We start from the raw sequence: 15,677 nt of genomic DNA on the forward strand, positions 1-15,677 counted from the left end.
CTCCCCCTCTATGCGACTTTGGTCAGGACGCAGTTAGAGTGCTGCATTCAGTACTGGGCGCTGCTTTTTAAAAAGGATGCGGCCAGCCTGGAGAGGGTTCAGAGGAGGGCCGCCCACTTGGTGAGAGGGCAGCAGGACAGGCCCTACGAGGAGAGACTGAGGGACCTGAACCTGTTCAGCCTCGGCAAGAGGAGGTTGAGCGGGGACCTGGTGGCTGCCAGAAACTCATCAAGGGAGATCATCAGCAAATAGGTAGAGCCCTTTTCTCCCAAGCACCACCTGGGGTGACAAGGAACAATGGTCATAAGCTGATGGAGAACAGGTTTAGGTTAGAGATCAGGAGGCAATATTTTACGGTTAGGGTGGCCAAAATCTGGAACCAACTTCCCAGGGAAGTGGTCCTCGCCCCTACCTTGGGCAAATTCAAGAGGAGGTTGGACGATCACCTGTCTGGGGTCTTGTGAACCCAGCATTCATTCCTGCCTGTGGCAGGGGGTCAGGCTAGATGATCTGTTCAGGTCCCTCCTGACCCTAGCTACTATGAAACTATGAAAGATGATTCTCAAGAATTTTGTATTAAATTCTTTGGAAAAAAGATTAGAGACAAACTAGATTGTGGCATATCCCGATATGTATTACAGCAGAGGAGTGTGCTAGAACTAAGAGATGGAAGTACAGAGGAGAAAAAAAGGATGGTCCAGGTACTAGCCATGAAGCCAGGAGATTTCCAATTCCCTGCCTTGGCACTGCCAGGGCCAGTTCCCCATGCTCTGAAACCTCAGTCAATTGATTCATTTTTGCCTTTACTTCTCATCTGCAAAATGGGGACTCTCTCAAAAGCGTGTTGTGAAGACAGATATAACACTGTGCAGTGCAGACTCTATGGTAATGGGGCCATATATCAGTGCCAAAGGTAGAAGAAAAATAGCAAATGGAGTGGAGCCTTACTAACAAACCTCCTCTGAAAGAAACTGGTTGTTGATGGGAAGTAGACAACCCACAAACATTAGAAACGCAGAAGATTTCAAGCTCCCAAGCTGCCTTCTTCCCCCCAAGACTTTCTAATGGTAAATGGAAGAAAAGACAATCAAAAATTAGTAGGTCCTGTAGGAGGAGTCCAGAGCCAAACTTTTTCAACCTCAAAAGAAGCATTAAGTTTAAGTACTGGACAAATGTACATGTACGTATCACTGGCTTAGCTTGCCTACTTCTGCATAGTATTTACTGATACAGTCGTTTGCCTGTATTGTACAAAACTTTCCCACCTGTTGTTCTTAGCTCTTAGTCATATGAAAACAGTTTGCATGATAACTGCAGTTTTCTGGATGAAGATTTTTTTTTATGTTTATGAACAGAACCCATTGGCAGTGCTTCATAATAAAAAATGAACTAAAAGTCAGAATTTTGCTTTACAAACAAACTAGCATCAGCATCAAAAACCAGGATGGTCAGTGTAATAGTAAGGGCTTTGCTTAATGCTCATAGCGAGAGTTTTGTACGCTGACTCTATAGCAGGCTAGTGAAACAGCACATAGCTTTTTGCTCTGGAAGCGTGACCAAACCATGAACCTAGATAGTAGACTGTTGTAATACAGCGGAATATGGTAAACACCAGGTGTGTGGATCACAACTCATCCCCAAATTCTTAGCTTGAGATAACCAAATCCCTAGTTCGAGATAACGTTATTTACTCCAGACTATATAAGATGTACATTCTTAAGTTACAGGAAGTTCCTCCACTCTGGCAAGAGATCTTGCGCAGAGCCCGGCGCAGGCTATCGTATCCCCAGGATCAGGACACTCCGGAGCCAGGGGAACTATGCGGGGCGGCCGCTGCCGCCTAGAACCGATGTGAAGTGATCATCCTTTCTGCTCTGTCCTATTGCCTGCCTCTGCGAGTATCCTTAAATAAAGCTTTGCAAGGGTGAGAACAACCGTGAGTACGTCCTTTGTTCAAGCACGGGGAATCTTCTGAACCCAGTAGTTCATTCTAAGACAGTCAGAGAGATCCAAAGGTCTACAGCATGACCTCAATCTGACAGGCACCTGAGTGTTGCACAAATTCACATGGTGTCGTCCTGCCTACAGTGCCTACACAAACTTTTGCTGCATCTTACCAAGCATACCATGATTCAAGCGTGGCATACCTTAGGTGTATGTCTTTTTTAACAGGTGTTGCACAATATGATATTAAGTCCGTAGGCACAGCAATGAAAGTAAATCCTTTTATCATGACAGCCATGGAGCTGCTCTTGGCTATAATACACAGGCAGCCAGTGGTAATGATATTTTTACTATCCTGTGCTTAGTGAGTTTCCATTTAAAAGGGAGAAAATGTTCCTGGATGATAACTAGCACTGGGTGTGATTCTGAGAGATGCAAAGCATCTTCTGTGTAAATTTAAATCTACTGAAGTAGAGGGCACCCACCATTTTGCAAGATAAAGCCTATTATCCTAATGCCAATACACATGAATTGCTGAAAAGGTGGGATGTAGGTTGTATGAGAGGGATCATGGAGATTGTCCTGAGGGACTGATGGATTTAAATATATTACAACAGAGGATCCTTTATACATATATAAAGGTTAATCTAAGAAATTAGAAGAGGAGAAGATATTCCAGGTGGTGGGATCTGTGAGATAGTAGAAGAAATGGAAGAGGAAATGGTAAAATCATTGAAAAAAGTAGTCTGAATGCAGCACTGGAAAGCACTTTGGAATTAATTCTAAATGGATGACTTACAGGTCCTATTCCCTCTTAGATCTAGGATCCTTCAAAAGTTTGGTTAGGTACATTCAGACCTATTCCCTTCTCTTACCTTGTCCCCTGATTAAGATAAACCATCGAATTGCAAAAACTCTTCTGTCAATGATTTCAATGGTCCATTTTTTCATTTTATTCAGATGATTCACCACTATTTTCTAGGAAACCTAGTTATTTCAGCTCTCTTTTCTACCTTGGCTTTCCTGATCTTTTGCTTTTTCAGTGGCTTGTTCAGCAAGTCTAATTTTCTCTGTACATTTATATGCAGCTCAGCAGGTCATGCTGAGCAAAATCAAGAGCTCATGAATCTTGTCCTCAGAATAATTGTAATATTTTTTTCCCAGCCTTTTCCAGTGCCTGTCTCCTCAAGCTCTATCCTTTCTTCAATTAATCTTCTAATATACATAGACATATATAAGCTTATTGATGAACTTCTACATTATTTCATTTGATTGGTAAATTGCACCAACGGCAAAATGTTTTTTCATCCAAAATGTATCAAATCACGAACTTATTAGTGGCTCATGGGTTAGAGTCTTATAGATTTAATCTGTTTGGAAATGCCCGATTTATGTAGGTATTCATCATGCTTTCAAAGTCACATGGTACAGTTAGAAAATACCTTGTAAAACTGCAATTATAATTTACTAGGTACATAGTCCATCCATTTCTTTTTATGATGACACAGGGAAAAATAAATGATAATTTATTAAAGTAGCATTAAGCAGGACCACTTGCAACCTCCAGTTTATCAGGCCATTTATATTCTTAAAAAAAAAAAAAAAGTAAATTCATCAGGTAAGGGATAACATATAATATAGATATTATGTGTGAACCAGCAAAGAGAAGACTGGGGGTGGGGATTTAGTAACAGCCTTCAACTACCTGAAGGGTAGTTACAAAGACAACGAACCTGGACTGTTCTCAGTGGTGGCAGATGACGGAACAAAGAACAATGGTCTCAAATTGCAGCAAGGGAAGTTTAGGTTAGATCAGGGGTGGGCAAAATGTGGCCTGCAGGCCAGATGCAGCCCGCCAAGCCACTCTATCTGGTCCACAGGGCCCCTGCCTGACTGTCACGCAGCCCTCGATGGCTTGCCAAAACTCAGGAAGTAGCCCTCCGCCCGCCCAAAATAATTGCCCGCCCCTGGGTTAGATATAGGAAAAACTCTCTCACTAGGAGGGTAATAAAGCTACCCAGAGAGGTTATGGAATCTCCAACCTTAGAGGTTTTTAAGACCTGGGTAGATAAATCGTTGGCTGAGATGATCTAGTTGAGGATAGTCCTGCTTTGAGCAGGGGATTAGACTAGATGACCTCCTGAGGTCCCCCAACCCTAACTTTCTGTTTCTATGTGCAGCACAAACAGTGCGTGTCCCCAGCGGCTGGGGGGGCACAGCTGCACCAGCGGCGGCAGGAGCCTGGCAGTGGAGAGCAGGGAACTCCTGCAGATAGATGCCTCCGGCACTGTCGGCGGTGGAGGGAAGGGGTGGCGAGCACTGACCACAGGGTGAACAGGGACTGCCCGCAGATGCCACCAGCAGTGCCGGCGGTGGGGTGGCAAGCAGCGACTGCCCACAGGTGTCACCAACACTGTGAACCGCCATGCGTAGGGGGTGCACATTCACCCGCATACACCCCCTACACGTCGCCCCTGATGCGCAGTATCCATTTCTATTCATCTGCATAACAAACTGCTATTAGTAAAAGATTTTTCTTGTCTTCTGTTAGTGACTATTGTAGGAAAGAGATAACAAGGAAAAGCACTTAAATGTAAACCCCCTGAACCAAACTCAAATTCTAATGCTTGTTTTAAACATAGCAACTACACTGAAGGAAACTGATACTGCACAGGTTAAACTGATAGTAGAATCTGCCCCAGTAAATAGCATTCAAATACCAGGTCCCGATTGTGTCTGCTGGGGAGCCTTGTGCTCTGTCCTAGAATGTATTAACATTTCTAGAATTTGCTTTTATCTGGCCTTATCTGCCTATATTTCTGGACTTTAGACTTTCTGGATTTCAAACTCTAGACTTCTGGATTCATAATTTATTATTATGAACTCAATAATAAAAATTAAAAAATAAATAAATAGCACTATCGATCCTAGAGGTCCTTGGCTGCCTTTACTATATTCATCCATTCCCATCCATTGTGTGCCCTCATCCTCTAGTTGTGCACATTTAATTCTGTAAGTCTAATGTTATATCATCTAACCATCTTCGCCTTGGTCATGGTCATTCAGATGGTCTTCTCCACTCTGGCACCTTGAGGAGCACTTTCTCTGGTGTCCAGATTGCTTCCGTTTTTTCAATGTGGTGCAGCCACTGTAGTCACTGTACTCTAATTTCCCGTCTCAGAGTTGGGTCTCTACACAATTGATATAACTCATTATTGGTTCTTATGCACCATTCTTGTGTTATGGTAATTATTCTGTGTACCAAAGATTTTCTGTAAAACGTTCCTTTAAAAGCTCTACTAATGTCTTGTTCACTTGTGAGAAAACCCAGGTTTGACTACCATAGGTTATACATGGCCTGACTATGGTTTTATAATCTTGAAACTTAGTTTTCCTTGGGATGAGCTTGGATGACAGGAGCTTGTGCATTGCAAAGTAGGCTCTACTTCCGACTTCCATTCTTCCTTTATATTATCATACTGTGCTATGATAGAGCCTAAATATTTTAAGTGGGGCAGCTGCTTAAAATTTGTGCTGCTTATTGTTACGTGAAGCCCCTGATTTACTACTGTCCTGTTTCCCAGCAGATATCATGTTTTATCCACGTTCACTTGTAGCTCATTTTTCTGTACTTCATCTGTTAGTTGTATACTCATGTTATTTATGCTCTTCATTCCTTTTTCCAGTGCCAGGTTGAATAGGATCAGAGACAGACCATCTCAATCTGGTTCCAGTTGGGAAGAGGTCCAATTTACTTCCATAGGTGCTAATTCTGTGTCTTGATTCAGGCATAGAAACTTCAGTGCATTCAATTAGTTTGTTGGGAATTCAGCTAACATGGTCCACAGACTTTCTCTATGTATGATATCACAGGCTTTCTGGAAGTCAATCAGAAGGATGGCTTCCGATCAGCTCCCTGGCACACCCTAGTTAAGGCAATCACAAAAGAATGGATGGAGCTACTAAAAAATGTTTTATCATAAGGAACCCAATCTTGCTCATTTTAGATAAACAGCACTGCTGACTTCAGACTCTCTGTACGTGTAAGAAAGCCAAAATCCAAAGCAGTCAAAGACGTGTTGCATGGGGAAGTTGCCCCTATGCTGAAAGCATGACTAGGCATGCTTAAACATGGATAGTATGCAGCATGACTTGAACTCTAATATGAGTTTCCAACATCCCTCAAAGGGTAAGGACATGAACGATCAGGAAGGGTACCTTAGCATGAGTCAGGATGCAGATTTCCCCATTTGTCCATTAACATATGAAAAAAAACACAACAGTTGCTACTCCTTTCCTGAATTGTCAAGGAACAAGCAGTTATACATGTGCGTGATACAAAGATGATTTACAAGATCAGTAAGCAGCCTGCAGGGGTCACACACTTCCCAGAGTGAAGGAAAAAACACTTCACACATACTCTTTCAACCAAGAGGCTGATTAAGCACAAAAGGAAATTAGAGATGTTCCTCCCAGGAGAACCTGGCACCATAAGAACTGTCTTTGTGAATTACAGATGCAACTGCCTCTCCACATGGCTGGAATATAATGATTCTCTGCCAGAAATAGATGATATTGTGTAAAAGCACAGAGATAACTAGATTAGCCAGACAATGAAAAAGTCCTCAAGATATGGTCAGGTTCTTTTGTTTAATACTGATGCCTTTATATAACCTTAGATAACTTACTCTAGAAGATATATGGCCAATGATTCCATCTATTAATTCAGCTTTATTTTAAAAATAGGGGTTACAGAAAGCAAATTAAAAGTGAGCATTAAAAAAACAAGTGAAGCATATTTGCCATTTTGCCGTTAACTTCCACAGTTTGACCATCATGAGATGGTGGCTCTATTTTTTTTTTAATTGGGCTTTACTGATTTTATAAAAACACTTTATAAGGTACAGTAAATTCACTCTGGAATAATCTAGCAAAAGAGGTCTGCTTAAATATGTTAATTAAATGCTGACAGGAACCCCAAAGGATTCCCATAAAACCAAGATATGCAGACAAAGTATGGGTAATAAGTCCAAATTTGTGCAGGAAAATTAATTTTATTCATATATTTCTGGAGATGATACCTGGAGACAAATAATAATAAATATTCAGTTCCTGTCTAAGACTTTTCATCTGAAGATTTCAAAAGCAATAAGATCTCAGGCTCTCTGATTTCCTGTGCCAAATTTCATTTGAGACAATGAAAAACAAACGGGAATACATAGCATATGGGAAGGGAAAAAGAAATTGAAGAGTGATTTACAGCGAGATAAAATGCCCTGTGAAAGGTTAATTTAATTTCTTTCTTTTTTCCTTTTCCTACAGGCTCAGGCATTTAGGATAAGAAAAGAGGAGGAGATAAAAAAAATGTACAAAAAAAAATAATCTGACCAAAAATCATTTTCTCCTGTTTTCAAATAAATCACCAAAAAAACCACATACATGCCCCTGTTCTAGAATACTGCATGTGTAAAATAGTTTGCTTTGCTCCATTTCAGTGAGCTAAATTTAGTCATGGTTTAAATGGGTGCAGACTTTTATGAATCAGTGGTCACTTTAGCCTTTCACAGACTTTCCCCCCCCCAAAATGTCATGTATTGAAGACTACTGGAGTAGGTCATAGTTGCTATATTAAACAGATTATCTATGTACTCTCTTTTGGCTACCCCAGGCCTCATTTTGTCAGATGTCCAGTTATATCAGCTTCTTAAAAGGTCCAGGAGATCTGACAGTGCTCTTCACGAAACAAGAAGCACTCAACATTTTGAAAAAGCTGGCCTCAATTTTGCCAAGGAAAACACAAGTATAATGCAAGCATCTAATACCAGACATTCAGCTTAGTGTGAGACAAGAAGATGAAATGTAAATATATTTAGGAATTCAACACAGGGTGCAGTTACAGATCATTTATGGTAATATTGATTGTTCAAAAAGAAATGCACAAACTGTTTATTGTTATCCTCTTAAAAGAATAAAAACAAGGATCTAAAGCACAGGGGAGATTTGTTTGAACACAGAATGAAAGTTTAGGACCACAGATTGACTGAAAATAAGGAACTAATATTTATTTGGCATGTTAGAATTTGTCTTTGTCAGTGTATTAGAAATTAAAGCATCATGGTTTGACTGCAAAAGCTCTTCAGTCTCCTATCAAAGCTAAGAAGAATTAAATATACTTACATGTATTCTCTGTGTGCAGAATGCACAGCCGCTGCATTGCTGTAACGCCACAGTACTATTGCTGATGACAAAACATCCAGGGTAGCATCAAACTGAAAACGATATAAAGTCATTTGCTTTTTTAGACTATTACAGTATACTGTACTTACAGCAATGAATTTATAATTCCACTTCCAGGGGACAAAGCATCTCCAAGAAATCATTTTAATGAAAGCTGGATTTACATTCATTAAAATGAACTTCAGCTTTTTACTGTGTATTATTATATACTAGCGTACATTAGAGCTGAACCAGTCAATCAAGGAATTAAGAGCTTTACGTCTTATGTCTGTAATCCACCATTGTGAAGAACTGCTAGCCAAAAAAATCTTGTAATCAGCATTAATACCTAAAACACTAATATATTCCTTAACACATTAATTCTAAAAGGAATAACCGTTATTTTCAAGCAGTCTAATTATCCATACATTTTTCTTTGAATTTCTTGTTTTTGTTTAAGAAAACTTGGCAAGGCAACTTTGCAAATATAAATTTTTAAATTTTACTTTATGCTGCATCTTCAGCAAAATAACTATACCCCCATTTTCAGTACATAAATTCAGTAAAATCTCTGTTATCTGGCATCCCTGGGATAAGGGGATTGCCAGTTATGTAAAAAATCTGGTTATCTGAAATAACCCGGAAGGGTTTTCAGATAACATGGAGCTGGGTGGCGGGGGAGGGGAGGGGAGGGGAGGGACGGGGGGGGTGGTAGCAGCCACATTCGGAGAAGCAACAGCAGCACAGGGTGGTGGGTGGTGGCCACTGCATGAGAGCTCTCCCCCCGCCCCCATGTCTGGCCGTCTGGCCAGAAACTCTGGTTAATAGAGTATTCTGGTTGGTAAAGTACCAGATAACAGAGATTTTATTGTATATTTTTTGTACGTTTTTGTTGCGATACCATCTCTGCTCAGAAATGGATCTCTATCACTGCAATAATTCAGATGCAGACAACAAAATTTTCATAAAATACTGCTACTTTCAAATTTATGTGAAAATATGAAAAAGGCTGGACTTTCAAGTTACTTTCCATTTAATTAGAAATAATTAGCTCTACTGATAATCTCTCCTGAAAAAAATATTGTTTACCTTTTTATTGACAACTAGTACTGTTTATAAGATGTAGTAATATCATAATCCTGGCCCCATGGAAGTCAATGGAAATTTTGCAATGGACTTTAGTGGGGATAAGATTTCATATCAAGTTTCAGAAATGAATTCTGGACATCAGATCAAAGCCTGAATAAAGACTGAATGTACTGCAGAAACCAAATACTGGTGTATATCCATCTTGGTTTTTTCTACAATATCTATCAGTGTAAGATCTATGTGTAGATATTACCGCACATTACATTCCTAGCAAAAATAGACTATTAAAACAGACCATCAAATTTTGTATTTATCATTTCTAAGATAACATTTGCTCAAGTATTTCTCTAATCAGTCACTGATTTTATTCCACCATGCTCGGCACATTCATTGGCCAGGAACCTAGACAAGAATACTAGTGGTCACAGTTGAAACAAGAAGAGTGGAACATGATGCTATAAAGCGTATTTATAAAAGTACTTACAGCAAATCCAAAAGATGATGCACTGTACCTCATTATGGAGACAGCTATAAAAGAAAGAACATATTTAGCATAACTGTAAATCTTCTCTTGGATATTTTCTTCTGTCTTGAAGGACTACATTTTGGAAAAAAAAGGAAAAATGCACAAGTACATAAAAACACATTAGAGTGTTAGTTTATTGCAAAATCAGGTTGTAACAGGAAGGCTGAGCTTCTTTTGGTTCTCATAAGAAATGACCTGGTTGACAAACTTCGGCAAGAAAAGCCTTGCACTACAGCAAAAGGCATGGTGAGCAGGGATCCTGGTTTTCTCTGTTTAAAAAATTACAAATTCTCTGATTAAAAGAAAACCGTACATTCTCTAATAAAACCCCCAAAATCTGCAACTAAAATGAAATGCCACTATATATATATATATATATATATATATATATACACACACACACACACACACACACACACACACACACGTATCAACTGATCAATGTTCTATTGATATATTTACAAATTTAAAACAATTTGGAAGCCCAGCAGTGTCTCAATCACTGTAATAAAATAAATTCTAAATACTTATAAATTTTGGTATATGATATTGGGCTTTATTATCATGGAAAATCAGAGCTCCCCCTGCCCCCTTTGCTCACCAGGACACAGGTCCAGGCCCCTCACTCCCAAGCCATAGCCTTCCAGCCCTGCTCATGCCTCTCACTCCTCCCCCATAGCCCCCTGGCCCTGCTGGTGTCCCTCACTCCCCACCTGCAGACCCCCGCCTCCTCCAGTCCTGCCAGAGGTGGCTCCCAGCTGCCAGGGCTACAGAGTCAAGGACCCAGGTCCACAGCTCCCTGCCCCCTGCAGCAGCACATGAGCTCCAGCTGTTGCCCACTGAAGGCAGCAGCAAAGTGGAGTATGAAGCTCAGCTCCCCTCCCCTACCGGTGGCATGGCCAGAGTACACCCTGTCAGGGGGGGTGGCGGGGCAGATGCAAGCTCTCCGCTGCAGGCTTGGGCTCCCTGGCCTGTGCCCTCACCCCAGGGTGTCCACAGCGAAGTGGATGGGACCCAGCCCAACAGGGCAGAGCAGGCTGGATGAGGAAGCTCCTTGCCATTGCAAGCCATACGCTCGCCTGGCAAGGCACCCCCTGCCCACCCAGCAGCAGTGAGGGACACAGCTCTGCACTGCCACCCCCGCTGCTGCCAACCAGACAGTGGATGCCTGGAAAAGGGGCACAGGGCTGCTGTGGCAAGAATCTTCCCTGCCCATCCCTGCTCTGCCTTGCCATGACGAGTCCCGCTCACTGGGTCACGGAAGACCTGCGGCAGGGCAGCAGGGCAGAGAGCACAAGTTTGCAGCGGGCAGCCTGCCCCACTCCCACCCTGTGCACAGATCTGGGGGCACGTGCCCATCCTACCCCCCTGGAAGTGTACACAGCAGAGGGGAGCCAACCCCCCACCCAGCCCAGACGAGTCCCCTGTGGCTCCATCCCCCTCCCCACTGGAGCCCTGCAGCCTGACAAGGCCTCAAGCCCCATGCACTGCTGCAGCTGGGTAGCAACAGCAGCCCCAGCCCCCGCCCTGTCCAACTCCCTCCCTCCCTTTCTACTGGGGCCTCAATTCCCCCATCCTCCATCAGAATTGCCTGCGGGGAGCTGCTCTCCAGGCTGCTTGGCAGCCATGTGCATGTGTACGTGTGCACGTGGCACCCTCTGCTTGATCGCCCTCCTCCTGCTCCCCCCAGCCCCTTGCAGTCTGGAACTCTGCCAGCCTGCAGAGAGCTCTTTGCAAAAGAGCAAAATCTGTGTGTTTTTCTGTTTAAATGAGAAATTCACATTTTTCTCAGTTAAAAAGGTAAACCCATTGGGGGGGGGGGTGTCATTTTTCCATGGGAAACAGAAAACCCTGATCCCTGGTGATGAGCCAATAGGCATTACTCTTTCTTCCAAAATAGTACCGGACCACTACTTCAACCTGGCATTGAGGGCACCATGTTTCTGACAACACTGCATATTAGATGAGGTTTTAAGTACAGCTGGATGAAAACCAGAATTTCATTCCCAAGAACATTTCACATTTCTAGAGTTTTTATTCCTAATAGAAAAAAAAAAAGTCAGAAAGGCAAAATTGGCAGCAGCCCAGAAACTTTTTAAACACTATTTCAGAAGAACCAAAACAGAACTGGCCAGAAGACTCCAAGCTGCTAAGCAAGCTCCTCAGCTTCCTGGCTTGCTTTCTGCTAGGGACTTAGGTAGCCCAGGATGCTGAGCACCCCTTGGAACACCACCAGGTGGAATGCGGCACACCCTTGGGGCTGGGCATCCTCCCCAACAATCAGCTGAGTAGAGGCTGGGCAAGCAGAAGACCCAAACAGGGCAGACTTCCTTCCTGTTATGCTTCCATCAAAAGTTTTGATGAAACTGACATGTTTTCATTAATCACTTTGATTCCATTAAATCAACACGTCCATTAAAATTTTCCAACTAAAGAGCTTTACAGGCACCTCTAATATTTTAGTTGTGAATACTGCATACACACACACGCACGCACGCACACACGCACGCACAGTAAAACCTGCATTATCTGGCACCTTGCAAGCCAGAATGGTCTATTAACTGGCACGCCGGCTTGTAAGGTAAAAGCGAAACTGGGAGTGCCCACCATGGCACTTCCGGTTTTGTCAAGCCCTCACGGCCCAGGGCATAGCAACCTGCATGGGGCTTGCCTCCCTGTTCCTCGGGGCCCGCAGGAGAGGCAGCAGTCTGAACAGACAAAGACACCTGTTCGGGCCTCTCAGGTAACAGGCATATTTTGTTATCTGGCACCCCACATTCCCCATGGATACCGGATAACAAAGCTTTTGGTGTACACACACACACACACACACACAAGCCATCGGAATAACCTGAGAATGAAGGGTATCATCCTGAGAGAGGAAAAAGAATAGTTAAAGCAGATTAGCTGTTGTGGAATGATTTACTTGAGGAAGAAGTGGGCAACTGTTGGAGAAGTCCACTGTAAAATAACCATTTTATCAGATTCTGACCTACAACAGGCCCTGCAAGCTAATTTGAAGCATCCAGTTCATAAACCAGATCTTGCAGCATTTGGACAGCCTTTGTTTTCTTGTCTGTACAACCTCTGTATTCTCTTAGGTCTACAACATAAAAGTACAATTAATTTAATCGGCCCTATTTGACCAAACTCCAGAAACGAGAGTTCTAATCTGTGCGATTGCTCCAAATAAAGTGAACGCTTAAAAGGCTTACGTTCCTTTTTTAAACTGACATCATTTAATTCCCTCCACAGGAAGAAAAGAATTTTCTGGATTGTTTGGGAAAGAAAACTATTCTGAGAGCTGTAAAACCAGTTTGCTCTGCAATGGAGATGTGGTTTAACTGTTCCTCCCACTAAATATGAACTGCAATTCTGTGGTGATTTTTGTTCATCTGGAAACTAAATAAATAGTACTTTATTTTTAGTATAAGCCTAAGATACAGTTCCAGTTATGAGCATTCCTGAAGTTTACAGATCCAAGAATCTGGTTTCAGCACCTTTATAAAATTAAATGGCCAGCCATGTAATTCATTTCTACATTCAGGTGAGGGTTTTTTTGTTTTACTGTTTTTAAGTGAAGGAGTCTTCAGTTTGTGGTTATTTGTTTAGACCCATCCCTAATTTTTGAGTCACGATGTCCTGCTCTGCAAGCTATCTTTCACTTGCAAACTGAAAGCAGAAGTTATATTACTTGGGCAGGATCTCTAAATGACAGCTAGACTTGACAAGCGGAACTGACATGTACTGTTCTGGATGCAAAACTGAGATATCACACTAGACAACAGATACCATCCTCTTACACCTCCTCATTTAATGGATTTACCCAATTGTAGATTGTTATATCCATAAAGAAGTACTAAGGCTGCACAAGCAAAATATGAGCAGATATACATACATACATACATACATCTTATTTGTCCATGTGTTCATACTGCATAACCAAATGCTATTTTTTTTCTCTCACTCCCATTTTCCAATCTGTATGCATCCATTCTGTCCCTATATATGGAGTTATCTTCCTAATCTATCTGATCACAGAGGCATTTTCTTCTCACCATGATCCAGATTTGAAACCAATTTATACCACGCTTCTCTTAAAAGTGAATTTGTAACTAGTACAAGAAGTGAAATCTAGGATGATGTCCTCACAAAGGAATGCTTTTGGGGGCCCTTTCTTGGGTGTCTGAAGATCTTCAGGCCAAACATTGTATATTGTACACCAGTGAATACATCGCCAGTGCTGAATACAAAAAAAACAACACACACACACACACACACACACTATATGTGTATGTCTACACCTATTTTATAAGGCTGTGTGAAATTTCGACTGATGTTTCATTTCGTTTTGGATTCGGACGTTTCTATGGCCGAAACACCAAATCCAAAACAAAAAGCAGGGCTCAAAACAAAACGGGTGATCCAAAACGTTTTGGATGTTTCAGAGCTGTTTCGGAGGCAAGCTTGTAGGGGGGGGGAAGGACTGCTCTGATATTGACATCTGTAGCTGACCAGTGACAACCATCTGTCCCCGAGGTCCCTTCCAATCCCAATGCTCTGGGGGAGGCACAGAGAAGCACCATAGAAAGGCTGTTTGTGAAGTGCTGCATGACATTTTGCAGCTGCATCTGTGAGTGCCTGGAGCAGCAGCAGACAGCAGCAACTGTAAGCTTGGCTTGCAGTTTGGTAGTGCCTTACTACCAAGTTGTAGCCACTGCCATTAATCCTTTCCTATTTACTCTTGCCTGCCCTTCCCCAAAATCCTGTTATTTGTTCTTTTTATCCCCCTCCTCCCCCAAACAAAAAGAATGCAGCGCTTTGCCTGGAAAGCACTCAATACAGATACATTTATTACACACGCACTCATGCAGACACAGATACAAATCTTTTTCCAGCACACAAAATATGAAGCGTGCTGGAAAGGCAGGTGCCAGTTCTTCTGGCCAGAAAGGGAGAGGGGGCAGAGGGAGAGCTGTAAGTTCCCTCCTCCCTCCCCCACTAAACTTAGATGCACCCTCTTCCCTAGTACTAGAAGGCATGAGGCTTCTGGTGCTGGTGGCAGCAAGGAGGTGGGACCAGGGCCTGCATCTGCACCCCCTCCAATAACACCACCCATAATAATAACCCCCACCACCACCAGCATGACACTCTCCTCCACCCACATTAAAGTTCCCAGCCTGAGCCTTCCAGTGCCAGAGGAGGATCTGGATCTGGAAGCAGGGGACCTGAGCGCCCTAGCAAAAGAAAGTCTGGGGTCCGAGGATGAAACTGAGTTTGTGCTCCCCTCCAAGTTCCCCTAGAGCCAGGTCTCCTTCCCTGGAAGGCACTTCAGAGGAGGCTGAGGTACAGGTTGTGGAGGCAAGTGGCTCAGTTGACTCAGCTCCTCCTGTTGTTGCACCTCTGCCTGCTGAGGGGAGATCAGGCAGGATCTGCACCCACACCCCAAAAGCAAAGGGGGTAGTGTGGTGTGGGATCATTTTGAGGTGGCAGATGATCCCAGGTATGCTATCTGCCTGCACTGCCAATGTAAGACTAGCTGGGGCAAGGAGGAAAAACACTACAGCACCATGAGGATGCTAATGTATCTCCACAGGCACCACCCCCTTGCCCTTGCTTCTCCTCAGGCTGGCATCAGTGGGAGTGTGCCCAAAAAGAAGTCCCCCCCTCAATCCAAAGCCCCCATCCCCCCAAAGCACAGGCAGGCCACTCTGGACCAGTGGGAAAAAGGTGGGCACACAGTGGGGAACGTTGCAAAGGCGAGCAAGATCACCCAGAGCATCAGGGAGATGCTTGCTCTGGATAGCCAGCCCTTCACCCTAGTTGAACAGCCAGGGCTCAGGTGGCTCATGATGCTCGTGGCCCCTTCCTACCAAGTGCCAGCATACCCCACCTTCAGCAG

At 43.0% G+C, this 15,677-nt stretch overlaps 1 protein-coding gene across 1 annotated transcript in view; it reads right to left on the reverse strand.

Annotated features, from left to right (window-relative positions):
- Positions 1-15,677, reverse strand: part of TMEM163 (transmembrane protein 163) — a 225,187-nt gene that overhangs the window by 104,470 nt on the left and 105,040 nt on the right. Inside the window, exons 4-5 of the mRNA XM_025197586.1 lie at positions 9,734-9,777; positions 8,122-8,213 (exon numbers count right to left, since the gene is read on the reverse strand). Of these exons, the coding sequence (XP_025053371.1) occupies positions 8,122-8,213; positions 9,734-9,777 (136 nt within the window). The remainder of the gene's footprint in view (positions 1-8,121; positions 8,214-9,733; positions 9,778-15,677) is intronic.

This window comes from Alligator sinensis, unplaced genomic scaffold (genome assembly GCF_000455745.1).
Source record: "Alligator sinensis unplaced genomic scaffold, ASM45574v1 scaffold277_1, whole genome shotgun sequence".
In the NCBI taxonomy this organism is placed as follows: Eukaryota; Metazoa; Chordata; order Crocodylia; family Alligatoridae; genus Alligator; species Alligator sinensis.